This window comes from Phalacrocorax carbo, chromosome Z (genome assembly GCF_963921805.1).
Source record: "Phalacrocorax carbo chromosome Z, bPhaCar2.1, whole genome shotgun sequence".
NCBI lineage: Eukaryota > Metazoa > Chordata > Aves > Suliformes > Phalacrocoracidae > Phalacrocorax > Phalacrocorax carbo.
The window spans coordinates 71,521,210-71,541,786 of NC_087548.1; the positions used below are offsets into that span (position 1 = coordinate 71,521,210).

General features: G+C 40.1%; 1 protein-coding gene across 1 annotated transcript in view; it reads left to right on the plus strand.

The window, feature by feature from the left end:
- Positions 1 to 14,957, plus strand: part of LINGO2 (leucine rich repeat and Ig domain containing 2) — a 538,957-nt gene extending 524,000 nt beyond the window's left edge. The window contains exon 6 of the mRNA XM_064438384.1: positions 1,415 to 14,957. Within this exon, the coding sequence (XP_064294454.1) occupies positions 1,451 to 3,271 (1,821 nt within the window). The 5' untranslated portion in view covers positions 1,415 to 1,450 and the 3' untranslated portion in view covers positions 3,272 to 14,957. The remainder of the gene's footprint in view (positions 1 to 1,414) is intronic.
- The last annotated feature ends 5,620 nt before the right edge of the window (positions 14,958 to 20,577 follow it).

Sequence of the window (20,577 nt, forward strand, 5' to 3'; positions counted from 1 at the left end):
GTTCTCAAAGCCCAGAGATGCAGGTCAGGCAGTGAACACCTGGCCATTGGGTAATTCTGTCATTATGGGTAGGGCCAGCTGGGCAATAGTAATCTGTCCAGACCTGAGAGGAAGTTACAGGCAGGAGTGTTAATAACTTTACAAGTACAGCTAAAATGAAGCCCAAATTAATCAAGCCAGAAAAAGTCTCACAAGGCCTGAGGCACCTTGTAAGGTTTATTCATGTTATGAAGCCTGACTCCCAGTACTACCACTTGGCCTCATCAAGTTAGCTATACCACAGGGGTTAAGGTACTTCCATTGTTGTTGCTCGCAGTGTGCCTTACTGTGCAAGTTTCTCAGGCGCACCTTCCTTTGATGAACACCTACATTATTCTTTTTTCTTCTTCTTTTGAAATGGGTTATTGAGTCTCTTCATTTAGTACCTACCCTTGAAAAAGTCTCTTGCCTTTGGTGACTAAACCTGTAAAGTACAGCCTTTGGAGACAGGTAGTTAATTTAATAGAGGTTATCTTGTCTTCTACTATCCTCAGTTTTAACCTGAAGGCAGGAATGAATAGATCTCCTACTAACTGTGATTTCCACAGAATTTGTTGTGTTTCTCCGGACATTATGCTGCTTAAACACAACCAGCTCATCTTATCTTGTTTTTCTCTCCCTCAGAGCTAGTTTACATGTCTCAGAAGTACAAAGGTGTATTCTGTAAACCCTTCTCAGGTCTTTGGTTCTAAAAATCACATAAAATCTCTCTGTACAGTAAAAGTAAAGAATCAATTTGTCCTTAATACAAATTCTAATCGGAGGTGCATCAGTTCGTCCTTCCTCATCTGAGCCACTGTACATGTGTATGTGTGAACAAACTTCCTCTATTTATAGCTGTAATGTATACAAACAATGTTAAAAGGAATCTTTTCATTGTCAAGGCACTCCTTTTCTTGAAGATAATACATCACCAAGGTTTTTCTTAAAACACTGACATGAATAGGAAAGACAAACACCTAGTTTCATACCACCACACAGAGGCCCAATTCTGTAAACTTATCACAAACATGATTAGCCTTATTTGCAGAGTATGCGGTGTTTATGTCTGCCTTAGTTATAGTACTGTCTTGAGAAGACCAGCTGAGAGTGAGAAAAGGATAAAACCTAAACTCCTTTGCAGTTTGCAATAGGAAAAGTTGTTTTGTCTCCTCTACCGTCTGGAGGGGAAATGCTAGATAAAAAGATCCTTCAACAAGCCCAATGATAATTGAGGAAAATCTGCTTTTTTTTATTGCTCTTGCAATTCACAATAGGTTTTATTTTTTGTTTCTAATGAAAATGTATGTGTCTGCTTTGAAATGGTACTGTAAAATTGGCAGAGAACTTTTGCTGCAGACTTAACTTCTCCCCTTTCCCATCCTCATCCCCACAGGTCCGTGACGGAGGGTTAGACTGGATCAGTGGAGTCATGCGTCACACAGCTGTATCATGCTGGCAGCTGTTCCTGGGTCTGGCTGTGCTACTAGTCTTCATGGGCCCCACCATAGGCTGTCCGGCCCGCTGTGAATGCTCGGCACAGAACAAGTCTGTCAGCTGTCACCGAAGGCGTCTGATGGCCATCCCAGAAGGCATTCCCATTGAGACCAAAATCTTGGACCTCAGCAAGAACCGACTGAAGAGTGTCAACCCTGAGGAATTCATGTCATACCCTTTGCTGGAGGAAATTGACCTCAGTGACAATATAGTTGCCAATGTGGAGCCTGGAGCCTTTAACAATCTCTTCAACTTGCGCTCCCTGAGGCTGAAAGGAAACCGTCTGAAGCTGGTCCCCCTTGGGGTGTTCACTGGGTTGTCAAACTTAACAAAGCTTGATATAAGTGAAAACAAGATTGTCATTTTGCTGGACTATATGTTCCAAGATCTGCATAACCTAAAATCCCTCGAGGTTGGGGACAATGATTTGGTTTATATATCACACAGGGCCTTTAGTGGACTGCTTAGCCTGGAGCAGCTCACCCTGGAGAGATGCAACCTCACAGCTGTACCAACAGAAGCTCTTTCTCACCTCCATAACCTCATCAGTCTGCATCTGAAACAGCTCAACATTAACGCTTTGCCTGCATATGCCTTTAAAAGACTGTTTCGCCTGAAAGACCTAGAGATAGATGCCTGGCCCCTCCTGGACATGCTGCCTGCCAACAGTCTGTATGGTCTCAACCTTACTTCTCTCTCCATCACGAACACCAACCTGTCTGCAGTACCTTATTCTGCCTTTAAACACCTCGTTTACCTGACACATCTAAACCTCTCTTACAACCCTATCAGCACCATTGAAGCAGGCATGCTTTCAGATTTAGCACGCCTGCAGGAACTCCACATGGTGGGGGCCCAACTACGTACTATTGAACCACATGCTTTCCAAGGGCTCCGATTCTTACGCCTGCTTAATGTGTCCCAAAACCTGCTAGAAACCCTAGAAGAGAATGTATTCCATTCCCCAAAAAACCTTGAGGTCCTCTGCATTAACAACAATCCTCTGGCCTGTGACTGCCGTCTCCTTTGGATTTTACAGAGGCAACCCACTTTGCAGTTTGGAGGCCAGCCACCGATGTGTGCTGGCCCAGACAGTGTCAAAGAGAGGTCATTCAAAGACTTTCACAGCACAGCTCTTTCCTTTTACTTCACCTGTAAGAAGCCCAAGATACAAGACAAGAAGTTGCAATACCTGGTAGTGGAGGAAGGGCAGACAGTGCAGCTGATGTGCAATGCTGACGGGGACCCACAGCCTACCATATCCTGGGTAACCCCACGGCGAAGGCTGATCACAACTAAATCAAATGGAAGAGCCACTGTGCTGGGGGATGGCACCCTGGAGATCCGATTTGCTCAAGACCAGGACACTGGGATCTACGTTTGTATTGCAAGTAATGCAGCTGGAAATGACACTTACTCGGCCTCCCTTACGGTAAAGGGGTTTACTTCAGATCGTTTCCTCTACGCCAACAGGACCCCTATGTATATGACAGACTCCAACGACACAAGTTCCAATGGAACTAATGTGAACACCTTCTCTCTGGACCTTAAGACAATATTGGTTTCCACAGCTATGGGCTGTTTCACATTCCTTGGAGTAGTTTTATTTTGTTTCCTGCTTCTTTTTGTGTGGAGCCGAGGCAAAGGCAAACACAAAACCAGCATTGACCTTGAATATGTCCCTCGCAAAAACAATGGTGCTGTGGTTGAAGGGGAGGTTGCTGGACCACGAAGGTTCAATATGAAAATGATTTGATGGTATTCTGCTAGCAGTGCTTTTTCTGTGGCATTAAAACCAATTAAACCAGCCTGGCATGTGGAATTGCTAGGCAGAAGCAGCTTAATGCAGCTGTCACTGTATCAAAAGGTTACATGAAAATGGAAAGACTATTTGTGGTTACACAGCAGAGCCTCCAGACCTTGAGGCAGATATGTCAGGGCCTTTCATAGAACTGGTAAATTGTACTAACTGTTTGCATTGCAAATATTGGCATTCTGGGGATATCAGCAATGAACCGCTGGCTCATGCTCATGGACAATTGTTCAACATTTTCTACCACTACAAAAAGAAAAAGAAAAAAAAAGCCTACAGTGTAGGATTTACATACTTAAAGAAAAAGACGCATTTGTCTAAAACATACTCTACAGTGAAATTTGTATCTATAGATCTCATTTGGTAAAATCTTGCATCATCCCTTCTAGTTGGTTCAACACCACAAAAAATTGGTAGTTTTTTTTAATCTACATCTATACTGTGTACATTTTAAAGCAATACAAATGAGAGGTTGTTCTTTTAGATATCCACCAATACTGACCCAAGTGTGATGTCACCCTCCTTTTAACTACCATCTAACCCAAATTAGACTCTGTAGTTACCAATTAGAAATAACATATTTTTCTCGTCATGTAGAAGGCCAGAGATGAATAGTTGAGAGCAAAAATGCTCAGCTCTGTTGATCTTCTCTTCATATAAATATAAGGCATGTGCCTAGTTTTGATACAGAATGGAATATTTTTTATAACTGTGATATCACACTGGACCAGTTTACTGTAACATAGCCCTGGATCTCACCCAGGGAAGGCAACCCACTAGACGTTGCTGGCATAGGGGAGTTGAGTTCTACCTTGAAGAGAGAGAGCTGTTTTTGTTAGCCCTCATTTTAATTTCAAAGCTGCTGTTAAAATGTTAATGTGTACTGGGCAAAAAGAAAGAACATAATACATTCTGCATATTCCATGGGAAATATGGCATCTTAATATTTATACGAGTGAATTAAAACATACAAAAGCTCTGCTACTAGGAATGAACTCTTCTCCAATGCCAAGTGAACTAAGGTTGCCCATGCATAATATGGGGATTATAATACTAAAATAATGTTTCAAATATGATAGCCTCAGAAAGGCTAACATACTGCCAGATATAATGAACCTCTAGCCACTGTCATTCTCATCTTGTATATTTGTAGATAACACATAAACACAAAGAAAATTTCCAAGAACAGATTACTTAGCTATTCTTGATGCCATTTTAATAACTATGTGGTTATGTTTCTTTCAGGGGCAGTATCTTAGAGCAAGAGGGGCAAGTTTTTCCAGGTTTTAGGAAGCTTTTTTAATGGAGAGAAGACAGAAGTGGAACATTAGTTCAGTACAAGTAACCTTTTGTTTTATGCCTCTAAACAAATCCTCAGAAGGCTCAGAACTGAAACTTCTTTTTTTTTATCGTTGATACCACTGTTCTTATTTTGAAATCTCAGCAATGGGAAGATACAGAGCTGTCCAGCCACCTCTCAATTTTCCAGCAATTATGAGCCATAGGTTTGTTGCTAAGTGGTTGATAACAAATACAATTTATAAATGATTGGCATAACCTGAAGTAAGGATAAAAACCTCTATGTATGTGTTTAGCCAAAATTAATATGAAAATATTATGACAGAACATTCAGATTAATGTCATTTAAGAGCCTGTGTCCAATCTCAAAATTACATTTCAGCACTTTGAAACCAAAGTCAGGCTGACCTATAATGGGATGCAGGTGCTTCTAAAATTAGTATCCACATTCTTTGGCAGAGATTTTCTAAGCAGGATAAAAATCTCCCGCTCCTATCAAGGGAAATGTGCCAAAAGTTGTGAAATCCAGCTGCGCTCCCCAGGTGTATCCCCAACATAGCTGAAGGACCCAAGGCTAGGCAGTTTTGAGAATCCCTTAGTGGTTGATCTTTGGTTGCATTGTTGCTCTGTTTTAGGTCACCAAACTGAGGAGGATGCGAGGGTTGTTAGAATTTTCTTCATTTTAGTTGGTTTTAGGTTTAGAGTTGGGTTTTCTTGCTTCCTTTTTTTAATGCTCTGAACTAGATAGTTGGAGGTTTATGGAGATGCTTGAGACTAATCCTCTTTGTTCTATGACAGTTTGTAGAATATTAATAAAATGGAATACCCCCTGACTAAATTCTAACACCAGGGGAATTACTTTTGCTGATATAATAACCACCGCACTGAAGTCCAAAACTCTACTGTACCTTAATGTGGGCAGTAAAAGAAACAAGTGGGGATAAAACAAAGTGTTTCTGAACTGCCCATTGAAGACATTTGCATGTGCCTTTCCCTTGTAATTGTCATTTTTTCAACTAGTAATCTATTGCCCCTGCAGTCATTTCATGTTAAATGTTAAAATCACAGAAGAAAAAGTTCTCCTAAATTCTAGAGAGTTGCAGCTGATTGCTTCATATTAAGTGACACAATAAAAAATTCTCAAAAAAGACCCAAAAAAAGTGTTCTTTTGGAATCAATTATGAGTTGCTGAATTCCCCTATTCCCTTAGAATGACTCTAAAAAGTGGTTGCATTGTTAGTGCACTGCAAGGATTTCTGAGCAGTTATGTGCTTAGTTACCTATGTGAAATGTGTGCTGGTGATGGAAATCACCACTTGCTCTTGCCGAGCACCACCTTGCAGAGCTGTCAGCATTGTGTGTATCGCCTTCAGTTCAGTCAGCATTCAGTTTTCAAGAGTCAGTGTTTGCTCACTGCCTCTAGCGATGTTCTACTTTTTGCAGCCCACTTATTTCACCACAGATTTGGTAAGGCATATGGCATCTCTTACAGAAGTGAGGACAGCAAGATTCAGAGACAAGCTTTTATCTTGCTCCATGTAGTCTTCTTTGTATGTATTTGTGAGACACATGCTCACTGTGGCCATTTTGGGTGAATAAGGAAAACATTGTCAGGGTCAGGCCTAGATAAGTAACTTTCTGGGAATTCTTTTAAGAACAGAGAGGCTGAATGCCTAGCCTGCCTCTTGAAGGACTCACTTCTTTTCTGCTAGAGATCAAGGAGATACCGCAGTTTATCTTACTGCAGGGGAGAAAAAGGACTGGGCTGTGAGGAGGCATCTCACTGACATGGCTCCCCTATCATATATTCAGAAATAAGTGGACAGTGCATACCTGCCACTAAAAGAGGGAATGAAAGTTTTTCCCCTACCTCTGTCTAGTATACTGGCTGCCCCCATGCTGGCACAAGGCCAAGCCTCAACTTACCTGCAGTCAGTGTAGACAGACTCTGACAGAAAGAGACAGACAGACAAGACTCTGAGGAGCAGCAATAGTTCTGCAGAAAAGGAGAAAACTGAAAATGTCAAAACTAGCATAGCAACTTGAGAAAGCAGGTACCACATTATGCTTGTCAATAGTTCCTGTAAGACCAGTGCTGAGCCTCCCACAAATAAGTTTTGAAGTCCATTTCCACAGACTGACACCTCTTTCATATCGGATAGATGTACAAGAGCTCAGACTTCCCACGAGTAAGTTAATGAGGACACTGCGGCAATGTATTGCAGTGCTGTGTATGCAATTTACATATTTACACACAGTGTAAAGTATACATACATGTATATGTATTAAGAAAAGAGTTTGCAATGATATGAGGGTGGATTAAGACTTGGCAGCGTCCCATCTCAACCTTAATTTTAGGGTTTTAGTTGGTTCTCTTTATTTTCTTCTTTTTTCTTCTTTTTTTTCCCTTTTTTTTTTTTCTTTTCGGAAAGGCTTCATCCAGAACATCAACTCAGTTACATTCAGACTGGGAGACTGCTTTTACCCTCTGTTCCCACCTGCTTCACCATTCACACATGATCCCAGTGCCAACAGGGTCAACAGCTCCAGATACAATTGAAATCAGCCAGGAGACTCTGAGCCCCTGGAGAACTGTTGATACAAGCTGATGTCACGAGGTACTTTTTTTAACCAAACATTTTAAAATTAAGTTGATGTCATTGTCACACTGACATTCAAGGTTTCCTTTATTTACATGAACGGTAGCTATCTTTTTTTTCTTTATCTCTTGCATTATGGTATTGCATCATCTATGATGGCAACAATTATGCCACCATAAAGAACGTTAAGAAAGCAAGCAATGTACACCCTCAACACCACAAATTGTAGTTGAGGCATATGAGACATAGTAAGAAGTCAGCGTTAATATTTAATGGAAAGTCTTATCTAAATTTTTTGTTAGAAGAAAAACCTGGTGTAGAGGAACTTTGGAGTGTAGGCCATGATGTGACTGAATCACTTCAAAGACACTTAGAAACAGACTTTCTCACATCATGCCTAGATATCTGGTTTAGATATTGGAATGTTCTCAAAAAACTTTCAAGATGTGTGAATGCCAGAAGCCCACATTTAACCCATAAAGAGACAAAGCATTGGCTGAAAATCTAGTAGAGCAAGCAGCTTCTGGCTGCCCAAGGACAACAGCAGCTTCTAGCAAAGAAAGCCAAGAAACCTCAGTCATATAGTTATTTTGCTTCATCTGCTACTGCATCCTGTAAAAAAAAATAATCCATTAGCCAGTAATAAAACAGACAATCCTTACTAATTTTTCTTCAAAGAGGCCAACATTTGTGTAAATAAGCTACAGTCTGTTTCACCTCCATCCCCAGCAGTAAAACATTCAACAAGAAGTGAGGAAGGGGAAGCCTATTCTGGCCAGTTTGCTAATTAACTTTTTCCCCTGATTGATCCTAGTCTACCTGGGGCTAGCATGATGACTGCTCTGTCCATTCCCATCCTCTCAGCTCACAATGTGTCTTGACATGGAGTAGCAGGGAAAGGAGCACATGGTCAGGCTGTCCCTCCTCCCTGAACTGTAACTCTGGTCTTCTCAAATAAAACAACAAGAGCAGCAGCATTATCTTAGAAATCACAGTCTGATGCAGCTGATCTGTAGTTTTGCTGTAAGACAACATGTGGGAAAACACTGGATACATGCTTTCTGACCTCGTTTCAGTATCCTAGATGATTGCTTTTTGTGCTAAAAAGAACTGGAAAAGAAGAACTAAAAAAACACTTTCATCCAGTAATTTAAAAGTCATTTGTGCCTGGAGGAGTTAAAGGAACAACTCTGGAAAAGGCAAAGGGCCTGATTGCTGGAGAATCACTGAAAAAAATGACTGAGATTTTTCAAGTTAGCTAAGCAATTTGGAATCCCTGTTCCTATCACCTGTAATAAGAATTACAAACTCAATTTCCCTTGGCAGCTTAGAAGAATCACAAGTTCAGTAATACATGCTCCCTTTGTCTATCTTATAGCTCTGCCCTCTTCCCATCTCAGCTTCAAGTGACTGTGATGCCAAATGAAGATCTCTGGATTTGGTTTAGTTTCACTGCATGTTCACATAGCTTTTGGAATCTAGATCTCAAAGCAGGATCTTAAACCCTCTTCAAGCCAAAAATGAAAAGTGAAAAAGGAAAAAGCTTGAGTAAACCTTCTCCTGCAAATGAAATAAATCATCTTCGGTGAGGTTCTTGCTACTGAGATAGCTACATACCAAAAGCAATCTGCAGGTTGAATGAGTATGAGTCTTTTTCTTTTTTTTTTCACTAGAAGCAGGTGGTTGAATATAAGGGCCAGCTGGAAATAAAAATCTGTATTTATAGCCTCAGCAGAATAAGGAAAGAGTTGGCAGAGTCAAGAAAATGTTCCACATTATTTCAACTTAAATTTAAACACGCTATATCCTTCCTATTCAAATATCTCATAGAACAGTACAAAAGAGCAGACTTTCACCTCATAATTTGATTATTTGTATTTATTCAAACTGGTACCAAAACTGAAGCAAAAGACTGAAAACAGATTTGCTAATCTAGTCAGGCACTATAAATCAGGAGAAATCCTCTTGACACGATTCTGTTACTGCTTGGTTACACTAGAAATTTGATAAAGGAATATAGTTGTTTTGCTTTCTATTAAGCAGGGCATAGTGGAAAATGAGCAGAAATTGTGTGTTAATTATTTCTCACCTCGTGGCATACCTTTTATTCTGGATTGCTTTAATATTTACCACTGCTAACTGAGCTGGAGATGAAAATGTAGATTCTGGGAAGAAAAGGAAAAAAGGCAAAAGAAAAAGAAAATCTGTAACCTTAAAGAAGTCTGCCTATTTCTGTGTGGTATTTGCAAGTAAACAGCATTATCCCCTCATGAATAAGCCAACAACAATGGCTTGAAATTTCAAGGCAGCTGTGAAGAGGGTTGTCAACTTGTACACATATTAATAATTTTGATCTTTCAGAAAACAAAATATTGTTGCTTCTTAAAGGATTACTTTATGCCATTTTGATACCTAAAAGCAAATGACACTTTGACTTCATCACACTAGGCACTGTATAAGTAGGAAGTAAATGACAACCCTGATTTGGTGAGCTTACAGCCATATAACAGGAAGTTGGCTTCTGGGCAAGTACAAATGACAGCAAGTCTCTCATTGTTTGGGGAGGGAATGCCATAATGCATATATATTAAATTATCATCACACTTACTGAAATCTACTTGCAAGCACATGTAGTTCATATGTATACGTTTGTGTGTGCAAAAAAGGTTATATTTGTTTTGTTCTTTTCTTACTTCAAGTATTAAATGTATATTGTTTTTAAAAGGTGACAAGGTTAACCAGAAAAAATGTGTTGTAATTTATTTTAATATATATGAGCATAAGTATGGATGGGAAATGAAACAGCCTTGCTGTTGTGATCCATGAAGCACATGGCAAGTCGGGTTTGTCTATAAGTTTGCTTCACGTTTGAGCAAAATATGCTAATATAATGGAAAAAAAAAAAAAAAAAAAAAAAAAGCTTTGTTTGTCAAGACAGTTGTCCTGAATGTCATTTTAAAGGTTACTTTAGGGCTTATGTCATGATGTATATCATACTTATTCAAAATGAAACCCAAATAAATAATTCCATGGAGTGGCAAAATTTACTGGGAAAAATGAAGAAAATTTACATTGCTTTCCCTATTGTAGCTGATCACTTTTTTTTTCAAGGGGTAGTGGAGGAAACTAAGATGAGTAAAACACAGTTTTCTCAGCACCACACCCAAGGTCCTTAGTGTCAAGTCTTCACAACAGGTAATCTGCTCAGACCTACCACTCTTGAACTGAGAATATAAACTGTTACAGTCAGAAACAGAAGGTATTTTTCATCTATGCACTTTCCCTCCTCCTTCATTGCATGGAGTCCTCAGACACAGAGGAAAAACCTAGGACACATTCAGATGTGTTCTGGGATTTATTCTCCAAGCAAGGTATCAGTCAGCCTGTTCCCTCACTTTCACTTGCACAGTGTGTACGGGTAATTGGAGGGGACACCAATCAGGTTATTGCTGGAAGAAAAAAGTCTGCCACTTACCAGCACCATGGAGAGCACAGCATAAAGATAGATGTCACCAGCTGTGTGTCACTTGGAAGGCAACAAACACTGAGAATCTGCATCTGAAACATGGTTTCTAAGGAAATCACCAGTAACCAAACTCCACTGTAATGGCACCAGAAAAATTAAGTGATAGAAAGTAGATTCTGTTGAGCTTGAAAGCTACTCCAAACCCCTGAGCCTTGCCAAAACCTACCAAATCCTTGTCAGGGATCAGCTGTGAAAAAGGACACAGGCCATAACATAAACTATTGCCACTTCCATTCTCCCACAACTAGGTGCTTTCACCAACAGAGAATTTTGCTTACACTTTCTGGGATTATCTGAAATACGATTTATCAACCATGAACCCATTATCCTCTAAACCAGGGTCCTATTCACTAGGAGGGGAAAACGAAGTTGTTATTGCTACCTCAGGAGAGGAAGAAGCAGATTGAAATCCTGCTGGATTGCTGGGAGCAGAGACAGACACAGGCTGAATCTGAGCTCTCCTGTGCCTCCTGATATCAGTCTTATCCTTCTGCATTTGCATTTGACACCTCCAAAAGGTTTTGGCTGACTTGTACCACTGTACCATCCTCTGCAGCAGAATGTCAAATGCAATGAATCTGTGGGCTAAACTTCACTATAGATTATGTTAAAAATCTGCTTTATTTTCATGTTCTTTTATTTTCCCTTGAATTGGTAATCTGATGGACAGTCTGCAGTGTACTGCACTACTGCCTTCAGTATGACATGAAAAAAGAGCTATTGTTCCTACCACTGCATTGAGAACATTCAGTTTGCAAAGAACATTGAGTTTGTGTCCTTGAAAGGTTCCTCTACCCTAAGCTTTAGATTTCTTTTATGCAATTCATGTTAATTTTTTCAACTACCTGACACTATCTCAAGAGGTGGAACCTGTTCCTATATCACAGGATCTAATGTGTAATTTCCAGTTCTTACAGTAGAAGAAACTACTAGTTTTCTCCATGATAACCAGGTAGAGAAAAACACTATCACATCAGGCAATCACTGACAGATTCATTAAAATAATCCATATTAAGGTCAGGGTCTAAACAGAAAACATTGTGCTGTCCAGAGCTAATCTTTTCACTAAAAAATTGTAATATCTATAGATAACTCTTACCAGTCAAACACCACTTCAACTTTTAAAAGCATCCAAAATTTTCTAGAGCACAGTGACTTTCATAAATTTTTAAGAATATTTATACTTTTACAGACCCACTATAGATCTGTCTCACAGCTAGTAGCCCTATATTGGATAGCACGGTAACCTGTAAATAAGGAAATTTTGGCATCCAAAGTTTATTTTAAGAAATGCTTGTGTTTAACATTTTTGTATTTGAAAAAGGTAGTGGGAAATGGGAAATCATACTATTTACCAATTAATAAAATCAATTCACAGAGACTGAGTTATTCTCACACGGGGGAATGCTCACAGTGAATTTTCTGCATCTTAAAACCTTCCCACATACAGCTGTAGATGACACTATATAAAAGGGCTTTATTCATCTCCTGTACTATCTGGACTGGGGGAGAGGCTGGAAATTCATGCTGGGAAGCACGAATAAATCTGAAACTAATGGAGTAAGAAACACAGAGTTATTGCAAAGGACCTGACCTTGCTGTCTACAGACTCAGCAGCAGGCTCGGAGATTTGGTCTAAAATCCTTCTTTCCTAGAGACAGGAGATTCCCCAGGGATACCCTTGTTTTTTCTCTGTTCTTGAAAGGCTAAGTTTCAACCTTAGCAATCAAGGGGAAACATAATACAGTAAGCAGTCAGTAAAATACAGGTTTGGATAGTAGAGGAGAAAAGAAATTAAAACTTGTGTAAAAAATTATATCACACTAGTACTTAGCACCTTGTCTAAGTAACTTTGAAATTATTTGGGTTTGCAGGAGCTGGTTTATTAATTAATAGCTAGGGGATTCATTCAGCTAGTTCAAGCGTAATCACCAGCTGGAAGATCTTATTTACCTCATCAGTCCCTGAGTGGAAGTTATATTTTTCTGAGCTATTTTCCAATAACTTTGCTGTTTATATAACTCAAAAGCACAAGTGATGGAGGTCACACTTATTTTATTATAGGAAGACAATGATAATAAATTTAATCTATTACTTTTGCTATGAGAGCTCTTTGCTGTATGTACAAAGTCTAATAGATTACATCCATTATATAAAGTATTACTATCACTGAAACCAAACAATATCTTGCCTTAGAAAGCTATCAACCTTTGGTGCATCTGTGCAGTACATCAGTTCTAACGCACTGCAGATAATATTTTGCTTTTACATAGAACAGGCATGCCACGCAAAGCGGTTACAGACAATGCAGCCCTCTGACTTATACAAAAGCTTGCATTTTAATGAGCCTTGCAGAATCTTGTGTTGGCGTTCGTGAGTTTGGCAGGCTTTCACATTTTGCTAAAGGATATCAGAATTGCCTGGCTTGGGGAAGGCATAACTGTTGGCTAGTAACACCAGCAGAAGGGTGGAACTCAGGATTTCTCAGTTCTGAGGTCAGGAGTTCTGAGCTGTAATCAAAACCCCTGGGTGTCTAAGTCTCTGAAGTATACAATAAAATATTTACCTTTCAAAAGGAAGATTTTGCCATTTCCCTAAGGAAGACAAAGCCAAGGAGTTATGGTTCAGCCATCCCTGTGTGAGGAATGATAATTTTGTATGTAGGATGGTATGCAGTAATAAGCATTGCTATCAGACAAGGAAAACCTTTTTTTTTTTAAGAAACACAATTCCTGCTGCCCAAAGTGCTCCAGAAGATGATGGCAATGTGGTGACAGCAGTGGTCTGCCCTGTTGTCAGTGTTTCCAACAGTTGTAGAACAGATGCTCTTACAGAGCAGTGGCAGTGTATGAAGGAAAATAGTCATGAAAGATGCACACCAACTAGAACCTGTCTTTTTTGCAATTCAGTGGTATATTGCATGAAAGGACCTCTTAATGCATCATTTAATTAGTGGTTTTTCAATGCTTGAGAAACATGATTCATCTCCTAAAGAATCGATGAAGGTTTTTCGCTTTGTCTTTGCTTATGGATGAGAGATGCCAAAATGAATGCAAACCACACATCGGTTGTCAGGTTGTCAAGTGTCACACCAAGCACTCAGACTACTACAACAACAAAACATTTCCATTTGGTCCTTCTACATGACTACCAAAAATATGTCCCACAGCTTCTCTACTCTCTGATCAAAGTTTATTGAAAGAAACCTAGCATTCCCACAGGTTCTCCAACCCTTTAATAGGAAAAGTAACAAGTCACCATTCTTCAAATTTTTGCTGCCAATGTTTACCATAGGAAATTTGTCCTGACACTGTTTACTCTGTTTGCCACAATGCTGAATCGTGGCCAACCTCATCTTCATCTTTTAGCTGAGATTGTTTCACTAATACATGGGCAAACACTGGGAAACGCCCCATTTCCAGCTTCTGCTTTAGCACTGAAGCCAGAAGAATTTGCTGTGAATGTCAGTTAAGCACATTTAATGGTTAATAGCCAGTTACTGCCTCACATCCAGCAGTCACTGGGAACTATTTCTGAGGTACAGGTCTATCTGGCACAAATAAGAATAATAACTGGTGTTGGGAACAAGATCAACCAGCGGACGTCCATTTTGCCATTCAAGACCACCATCAACTCAAGATGCTGGAAGGTATGTGTTCAAGTGAATGAGAACTGAAGGGAGTAGTTGCTGAATGTGCATGCCACCTTAGAGAACCACACACAAAAAGGCATGTACAGGATCAATTTGTCCTTTAAGGCTTAACATACTGAAGCAGAAACCCCAAACCACTGCAAACTGGAGGAGAGTGTGCATTTAAAAAAACCCACAAACATTTTGTTCTGGTGGGCTTTATGGTGTAAGAAAGAAAAGTCAGAAAGATGGATAAGAGATGTACTTGTTGATGGGAAAATTATTTTCTCAGTATGATAAAATGCTCCCTCCAGATCCTGTCTTAACACAAGGATTCTCATCTCTCCTTGTTCAAAAAGGAAAGCTACAAACCACCTCATTTCATTACAAATACTTTCTTAAAACACAGTCTGTTCTGATCAAAAGGTCAACCCTCCTGGATTTTCAACAGCTATTGTAATTGTTTTTTCATATAAATTGATTTTAATTGTAACACTGTTCTGCTACAGCCCTATTGTCTGTGTCCTTCCGAAATGTCAGTTACTTAAATGAAGAAATAAAAGCTTGAAAGCACATTGTTGTAATTGATTTCTATGTTTCAATTGTCTTATCAGAAACAAGGTTATAAATTTCATCTGTTGAGGCACAAAAATAAAACACTTTCCTTTAAAAGAAAAAAAAGGAAAAAATAAAGACAAAAATGCATTACTGTTTCACTTGTATTTTTTAAGGCAAAAGTTTGAGGTTGTCAGTTCTGTCCTCTGCTATAGTTTTGGAGATAGATATGCATATTGTTCCAGTGAGTATACTGAATATAAAAAAAAATTTTTCTTTAATATTCTAATGAGGTTGCTTTTCCTGCATCTATAAATCTAGTGTCCCCCAAGTAGGATAGCACTTGCCATGTCAGTGTATTCTCCCATCCTGCCCTTTCCCCACAGTTTCCAACCAGTCTTTGACTGGCAAGTTCAGCATGTGGTGACCCCATCCAGTCCCAGGACCGTCAAATGTATGGATTTGTCCCAGTGCCTCATCCCCAGGCAAGCGTGGGGAGATGGGATCTGGGTGCTGAGGAGGTGCTGATTCAGGGGCCTTTAACTGGTCCCCACAGTCCTGCCTGCCCTTTCTCCGCTGTCCACCTCTTCCTTTGCTGGTCACCATTGCCAAAGAGGAGGCACATCCACCCCCAGAGAAGGAAACAACTTTCTCTGCTTTGGAGATGGATGTGCCCTCCACTGGCAGCCAGTCCCTTTCTGTTCAGGTACTTCTGCTCCACTCTGGTTTCTCTCCAATGTCTGGCTTCAGCTGTGGCAACCAACCTATGGGGAGGGCTGCTAGGGGGGCACAGAAAACAGGCAGGAGCACCCAAGGCAGAGGCACGCCTGGGACAACTGTATTTGGTAGCTACAGTGATTTCTAACAGCAAAATTCCTTACCAAGAGGAAGAAGATGCCAGAGTGGCCTAATGGGCCAAGTCGTCAGTGGCTAGTGTAAAACACCAATACTGAGCAGAAGACAAAAAATTAAGAGAGTGGAAAAGGGCATTGCAGGAGGCCCCAGAGGACTGTGCACAGGCATGACTGCTGGTGTGGTCGGAGCACTGCTGGGATGAGCACTACTGTCATGCCCCATTGCAACAGACCAAGGCAATGAACTGTGACCGTGCCACCCCCCATCACCATCCCCAGGCACCGGCAGAGTCTGGCCCAGCCTGGTTCGTGCCTGGACTCCTGCTGAGTATGTTCATAAGGCCTGGAGAGTCAAGTGATGATTTGTCTGGTCCTGGGTCCTGCTTTGGGGACTGCTGGTGGACACTCTTGGTGCCTGTCCCTGGAGCTGTCACCTGTGTTTCCCTCACCCTGCCTGGTTCAGACAGCCGGGCACCACAGGGCGTGCTTGCCAACAGCATAATACAGTAGACAACACCAAGAACCAGAGCAAGTTGGAACACAAAGGTTAGCTGGAGTGAGAACAATGAAAGCAAAGTGTTCTGTGCACCAGAACAAGGGCTTGACTTTTCAGGGATTGTAAGGAATGTATTCTGTTGCTGCTATGAGCATGCTGGATGTTGCCAAGTAACTGCATCCATCTTTGGTCTATGTGCATCAGAAATCTCTTTGACACTGGTGGTGTTTTTATGTCAGCTAAATGAAGATAATTATTTGACTTCTCGGTTCGAAACATCAGAAACAAGAGAGATCACAACCCCTACATCCACCACACGGCTAACATAGTTAAAGTCATTATTGCCTGCAAATATTCACCCTGCTCTTCTGCTTGAGGTTAGGCACACTTTTCTTCCAGAAAATAACATGTGTTGTTTAAAAGATCAAGGGCTTATGGATACATTTTTAATACCAAAAAACAGTACTGTGTACTACTGCAACACTTTTATATTACAGCTTAAATCCATGTTAAGAAAGAAGTATACTGGATTTCTTAACTGTCATTTTTAGTGACAGCTTGCATCCTTGTGGGGACACCTCAAAACTCAGCCAGGCCTTTCTTATCCAGAACTAAACACGGTTATGTAGGAGGTTCTTTTTTGTTGGTGCTTCTTTTTATAATTCACATATTTTCCTGTGTTTGATAGGTTTCATTGTTGCTGTGTCCTCCCTGAATGAGCTTTGCAGGGAAACTATGATTTCTCTTGTTTGTATATTTTTAGGTATAAACATACTTTACATCAAATGAAGACACTATCAGCCTTTATCTCTATCTTCACTTTGAGCTCTTCCCAGAATTGTCTTCTATCCTAGATGTGTTGCTGGCTTTCCTCATGACAGGCCATGTGAAACTCCCCTTCTATAAAGAGCCTACCAAAACCAGTCAATCCCATCCATATGACTTTTATACAGTACTAACTTGCCTTAATTTAATTTTTGCACATCTTTGGGTTCAGGGAAATGCTTGTAATTCACCAACTCAGAATCAAGAAATCAGTCTCCCTTTTGAAAGATCATTGGTCTTTTTCTTGTTTGGTTGGGTTTTTTTAATGAAAAGCTACTCACTTTTGATGAGGAGAGCATCACATTGCACCATGAATGCACCATCTTAGCTGGAGCATACAGAAAAGGATACTTTAGCCCCTCTCAGGGTGCTGTAACATGTGGAAATGCAATTCACAATGACTGTATCTCACTCATCCTCTCTATAAGATTTAGGAGAGAAGCAGCTATACACCATTTCTCAGCATTTTGAGAGTTTCATCTGCAGTATTAATCTACTTCATTTCCATGGCTCCCACCACTATCCTTCCTCCATCCCAAACACTCCTTATACTACTCATTTGTCCAAGCCAAAACCTTGCCTTCTGTTTCCTGCTGGTACTTTGGTACACTCATATCACTGAGCACAAATCACCATTTGCCAATACCAGTCTCACTTCCTGTCATGCTGATCCCTTTCTGCAACTTTTTGCAGTTATATCCTTGGCATTATTGTGTCCCTGTGTTGTGTTTCAAAAGAATGTGATTCTTATTTTTAGAAATTCATTAATATTCAGCGTCTGTGTACTGTACAATCTGCTTATTAAATAATGAGCACATAGCAGAACTCCCACTCACTCTCTCGCATTAGTAAGAGCTGGTTGTGGCAAGCATTAATAAATTTAATAAAATTGTTATTACATATTCACCACATATGCCTTTGAAGCCTGTGCACGTTGTGCCATGAATGCATAATTAGCACAGGGAACACAGACCAGAACTCCACAAACGTCTCTTTGGGACTTTATGACACCATTGACTAGAAGAAAAAGTTCACTCATCTCCAGTCAGCAAGAAATTCAATTGAATGAATGTCAAATGTAAATACATACAGCATACAAGGCTTGAGTATAATTGTAACTGTGAGATTTAGTTGCTGTCTAGAACTAATTTTTGTACACAGCCATTTAAATGTTAACAGGCAATACCAAATTTTGAAATTAAATTTAACTACTTATGAAAACTGTGAGTGCTATAAATTGAATCTGGGAACAATATTTGCATATATGGGTCTCAATCATAAAAAGGGCTGGACAGAAATTTCAATTCAAAATCTTGCTAAAGCTTTGACTATGTGTAGCACCCAGTCTAGAAGTCTATCCCATTCTTAGTACCAGAATAATTAGGTTCCTGTACACTATATTCATTTGGAATAAATTCCAGGTAGATTTTAGAAAGGATTGGATATGAAGAGAAAAGCCCTCCAATTATCTCGTCATTTTTCCAAGCTTGAGCCAAACAGCAACAGAAAAAAAGAAAAAGATATCCAAGAAAGGCTGTTTTTCACAGTGTTATGATTGAATCAGTGCAAGATCATCTTTATTTACCTGAACAGCCCTTATGAGATTCACTCAATACTGGTTTCTCCTCTCACTGCCCAGCATTATCCTACTTCAGACCACGGAACTACAGCCACATTTTATTAGTTTAGGATAGTACCTTGGTCTTTAATGCTGTGAATGTGCATACCTTAAGGTTCAGTGCTTATAGTTCTGTGGCTGAAAAGCATACCACTTTCTCAGCTTTCCCCACCAGGCACTTAAGTGTTTCTCATGCATAAAAACAACACTACCTGGTTGAATATGTAGTATTTAACCTGCTTTTAAATTAGAATAGTTTTAAACAAACAAATAAGAAGTATTTGCACTGCTTCAGCTACTGAAATATCTACTGCTGTTTCATTGTTACCCCTGAAAACAATGAGAAGAAGGTCACTGCACTGCAGGAAGGTTGGCACATCCATTTGCTTGTTCAGTGTGTATGACTTCCTAAGCAGAAGTTGGAGGGCAGTTTTAGTTCCCCTGGACTGTGCAACAACCAGCACCTCCAGAGCACGGTCAAAGGCTTCAAGGACAGCACATATTCATTATTCTGCACATCTGTACCATCCACCAGCCCCCAGGCCTCTGCTTTTCTGAGTATTTAAGGCACAGCATTCTTTCAAACACCTCATGGTATCACTGCTTTACCAGCAGTCTGTCATGGCCTTCTGGGCAGTGAGACCATCAATGTATGTAAATGTCAAAGGCTGCCACAAATACAGATTTGTGGATCTGGCCAACTATGTCAAACTGTCGTGAATACAAATACAACCTTGTGTATCCTGTTGACTACACCAAATTGTCGGGAATATGATTTGTTACACAGCTTTGGTTAGAAATTTAAGATTTATTAATATTTTTGAGATAGATCATAGTATTAGGTTTTACAATTCTTAACAGCATAGCCAATTTTAAACAGCAGTTTGATGGAATTTTTTACAATCAACATAGAAACTTAGTTCAAGAATAAATAATGGCAAGGTTCACTCTATTACTTAAATAGAAGTGCACAAAGGAAAATTGAGGTATACTCGAGTTAGAATGATTCAGAGGGATTGTGGATGCAGGGGATAAGGAGAACCCTCCCGTTCAGTCACGAGGTTCAGAATAGACCCCCTTGCTTTCTAAACTTCCTTCAGTAAGAAGTCTAGGTGCGGCTAGGTCTAATCTTAGTCTCAGATTTGGTTGACAGTTTATGTGAATAGGGATAACATACATACAGACAAATTGCACACACACACACACATACCCCAAGGTTAACCTGTGAATAAAATTTCCCTTTTCATGAGTTTCATGAATTATTCATTTTTATGTGCTGGTATTCATCAGCACATGGCCAGCGAGCCTCACAAAATCAGGCCTTTGAGTCCTCATGAAATCGTCAGCAGACAATCCTTCAATCCTCATGAAATCTACCCTGAGAGGTGTCCCAGCCCAGGGGGAGATACAAGGTCACACAGCCCGCTGCGGTCCCAGAGAGCTCAAAGGGTCTTCCTCTTGGTTCGCTATTTATAGGATTGAGATGATTGGCTTTGGTCAATATTTTACATTCTGACCAAAATTCTGGTACACAATTCAGGCAGCAGATGGCCCAGCTGTGGACAGAGATTGCCTGGCACCAAAGTTGTTATGACCAAGATAACAACACAATAGTGCTTTTACTGGGATCTCAGAGTGGCGTGAGGGGCTGCGCCACCACAAAGGCATCATAATCATATGTCTGATTTTTTAGAGTATTGATGGGGTTGTTTGGTTTGTTTGGTTTGACTTCTGGTTGCTTTGATGGCAAAAGAAATTAAGAAGATGCTGCTTTTGACAGCATCTCCTTAAGAATAAATTTGTACCAGAGATTAGGGGAAGGTGAGGCAATGTATCTTGCCAAGG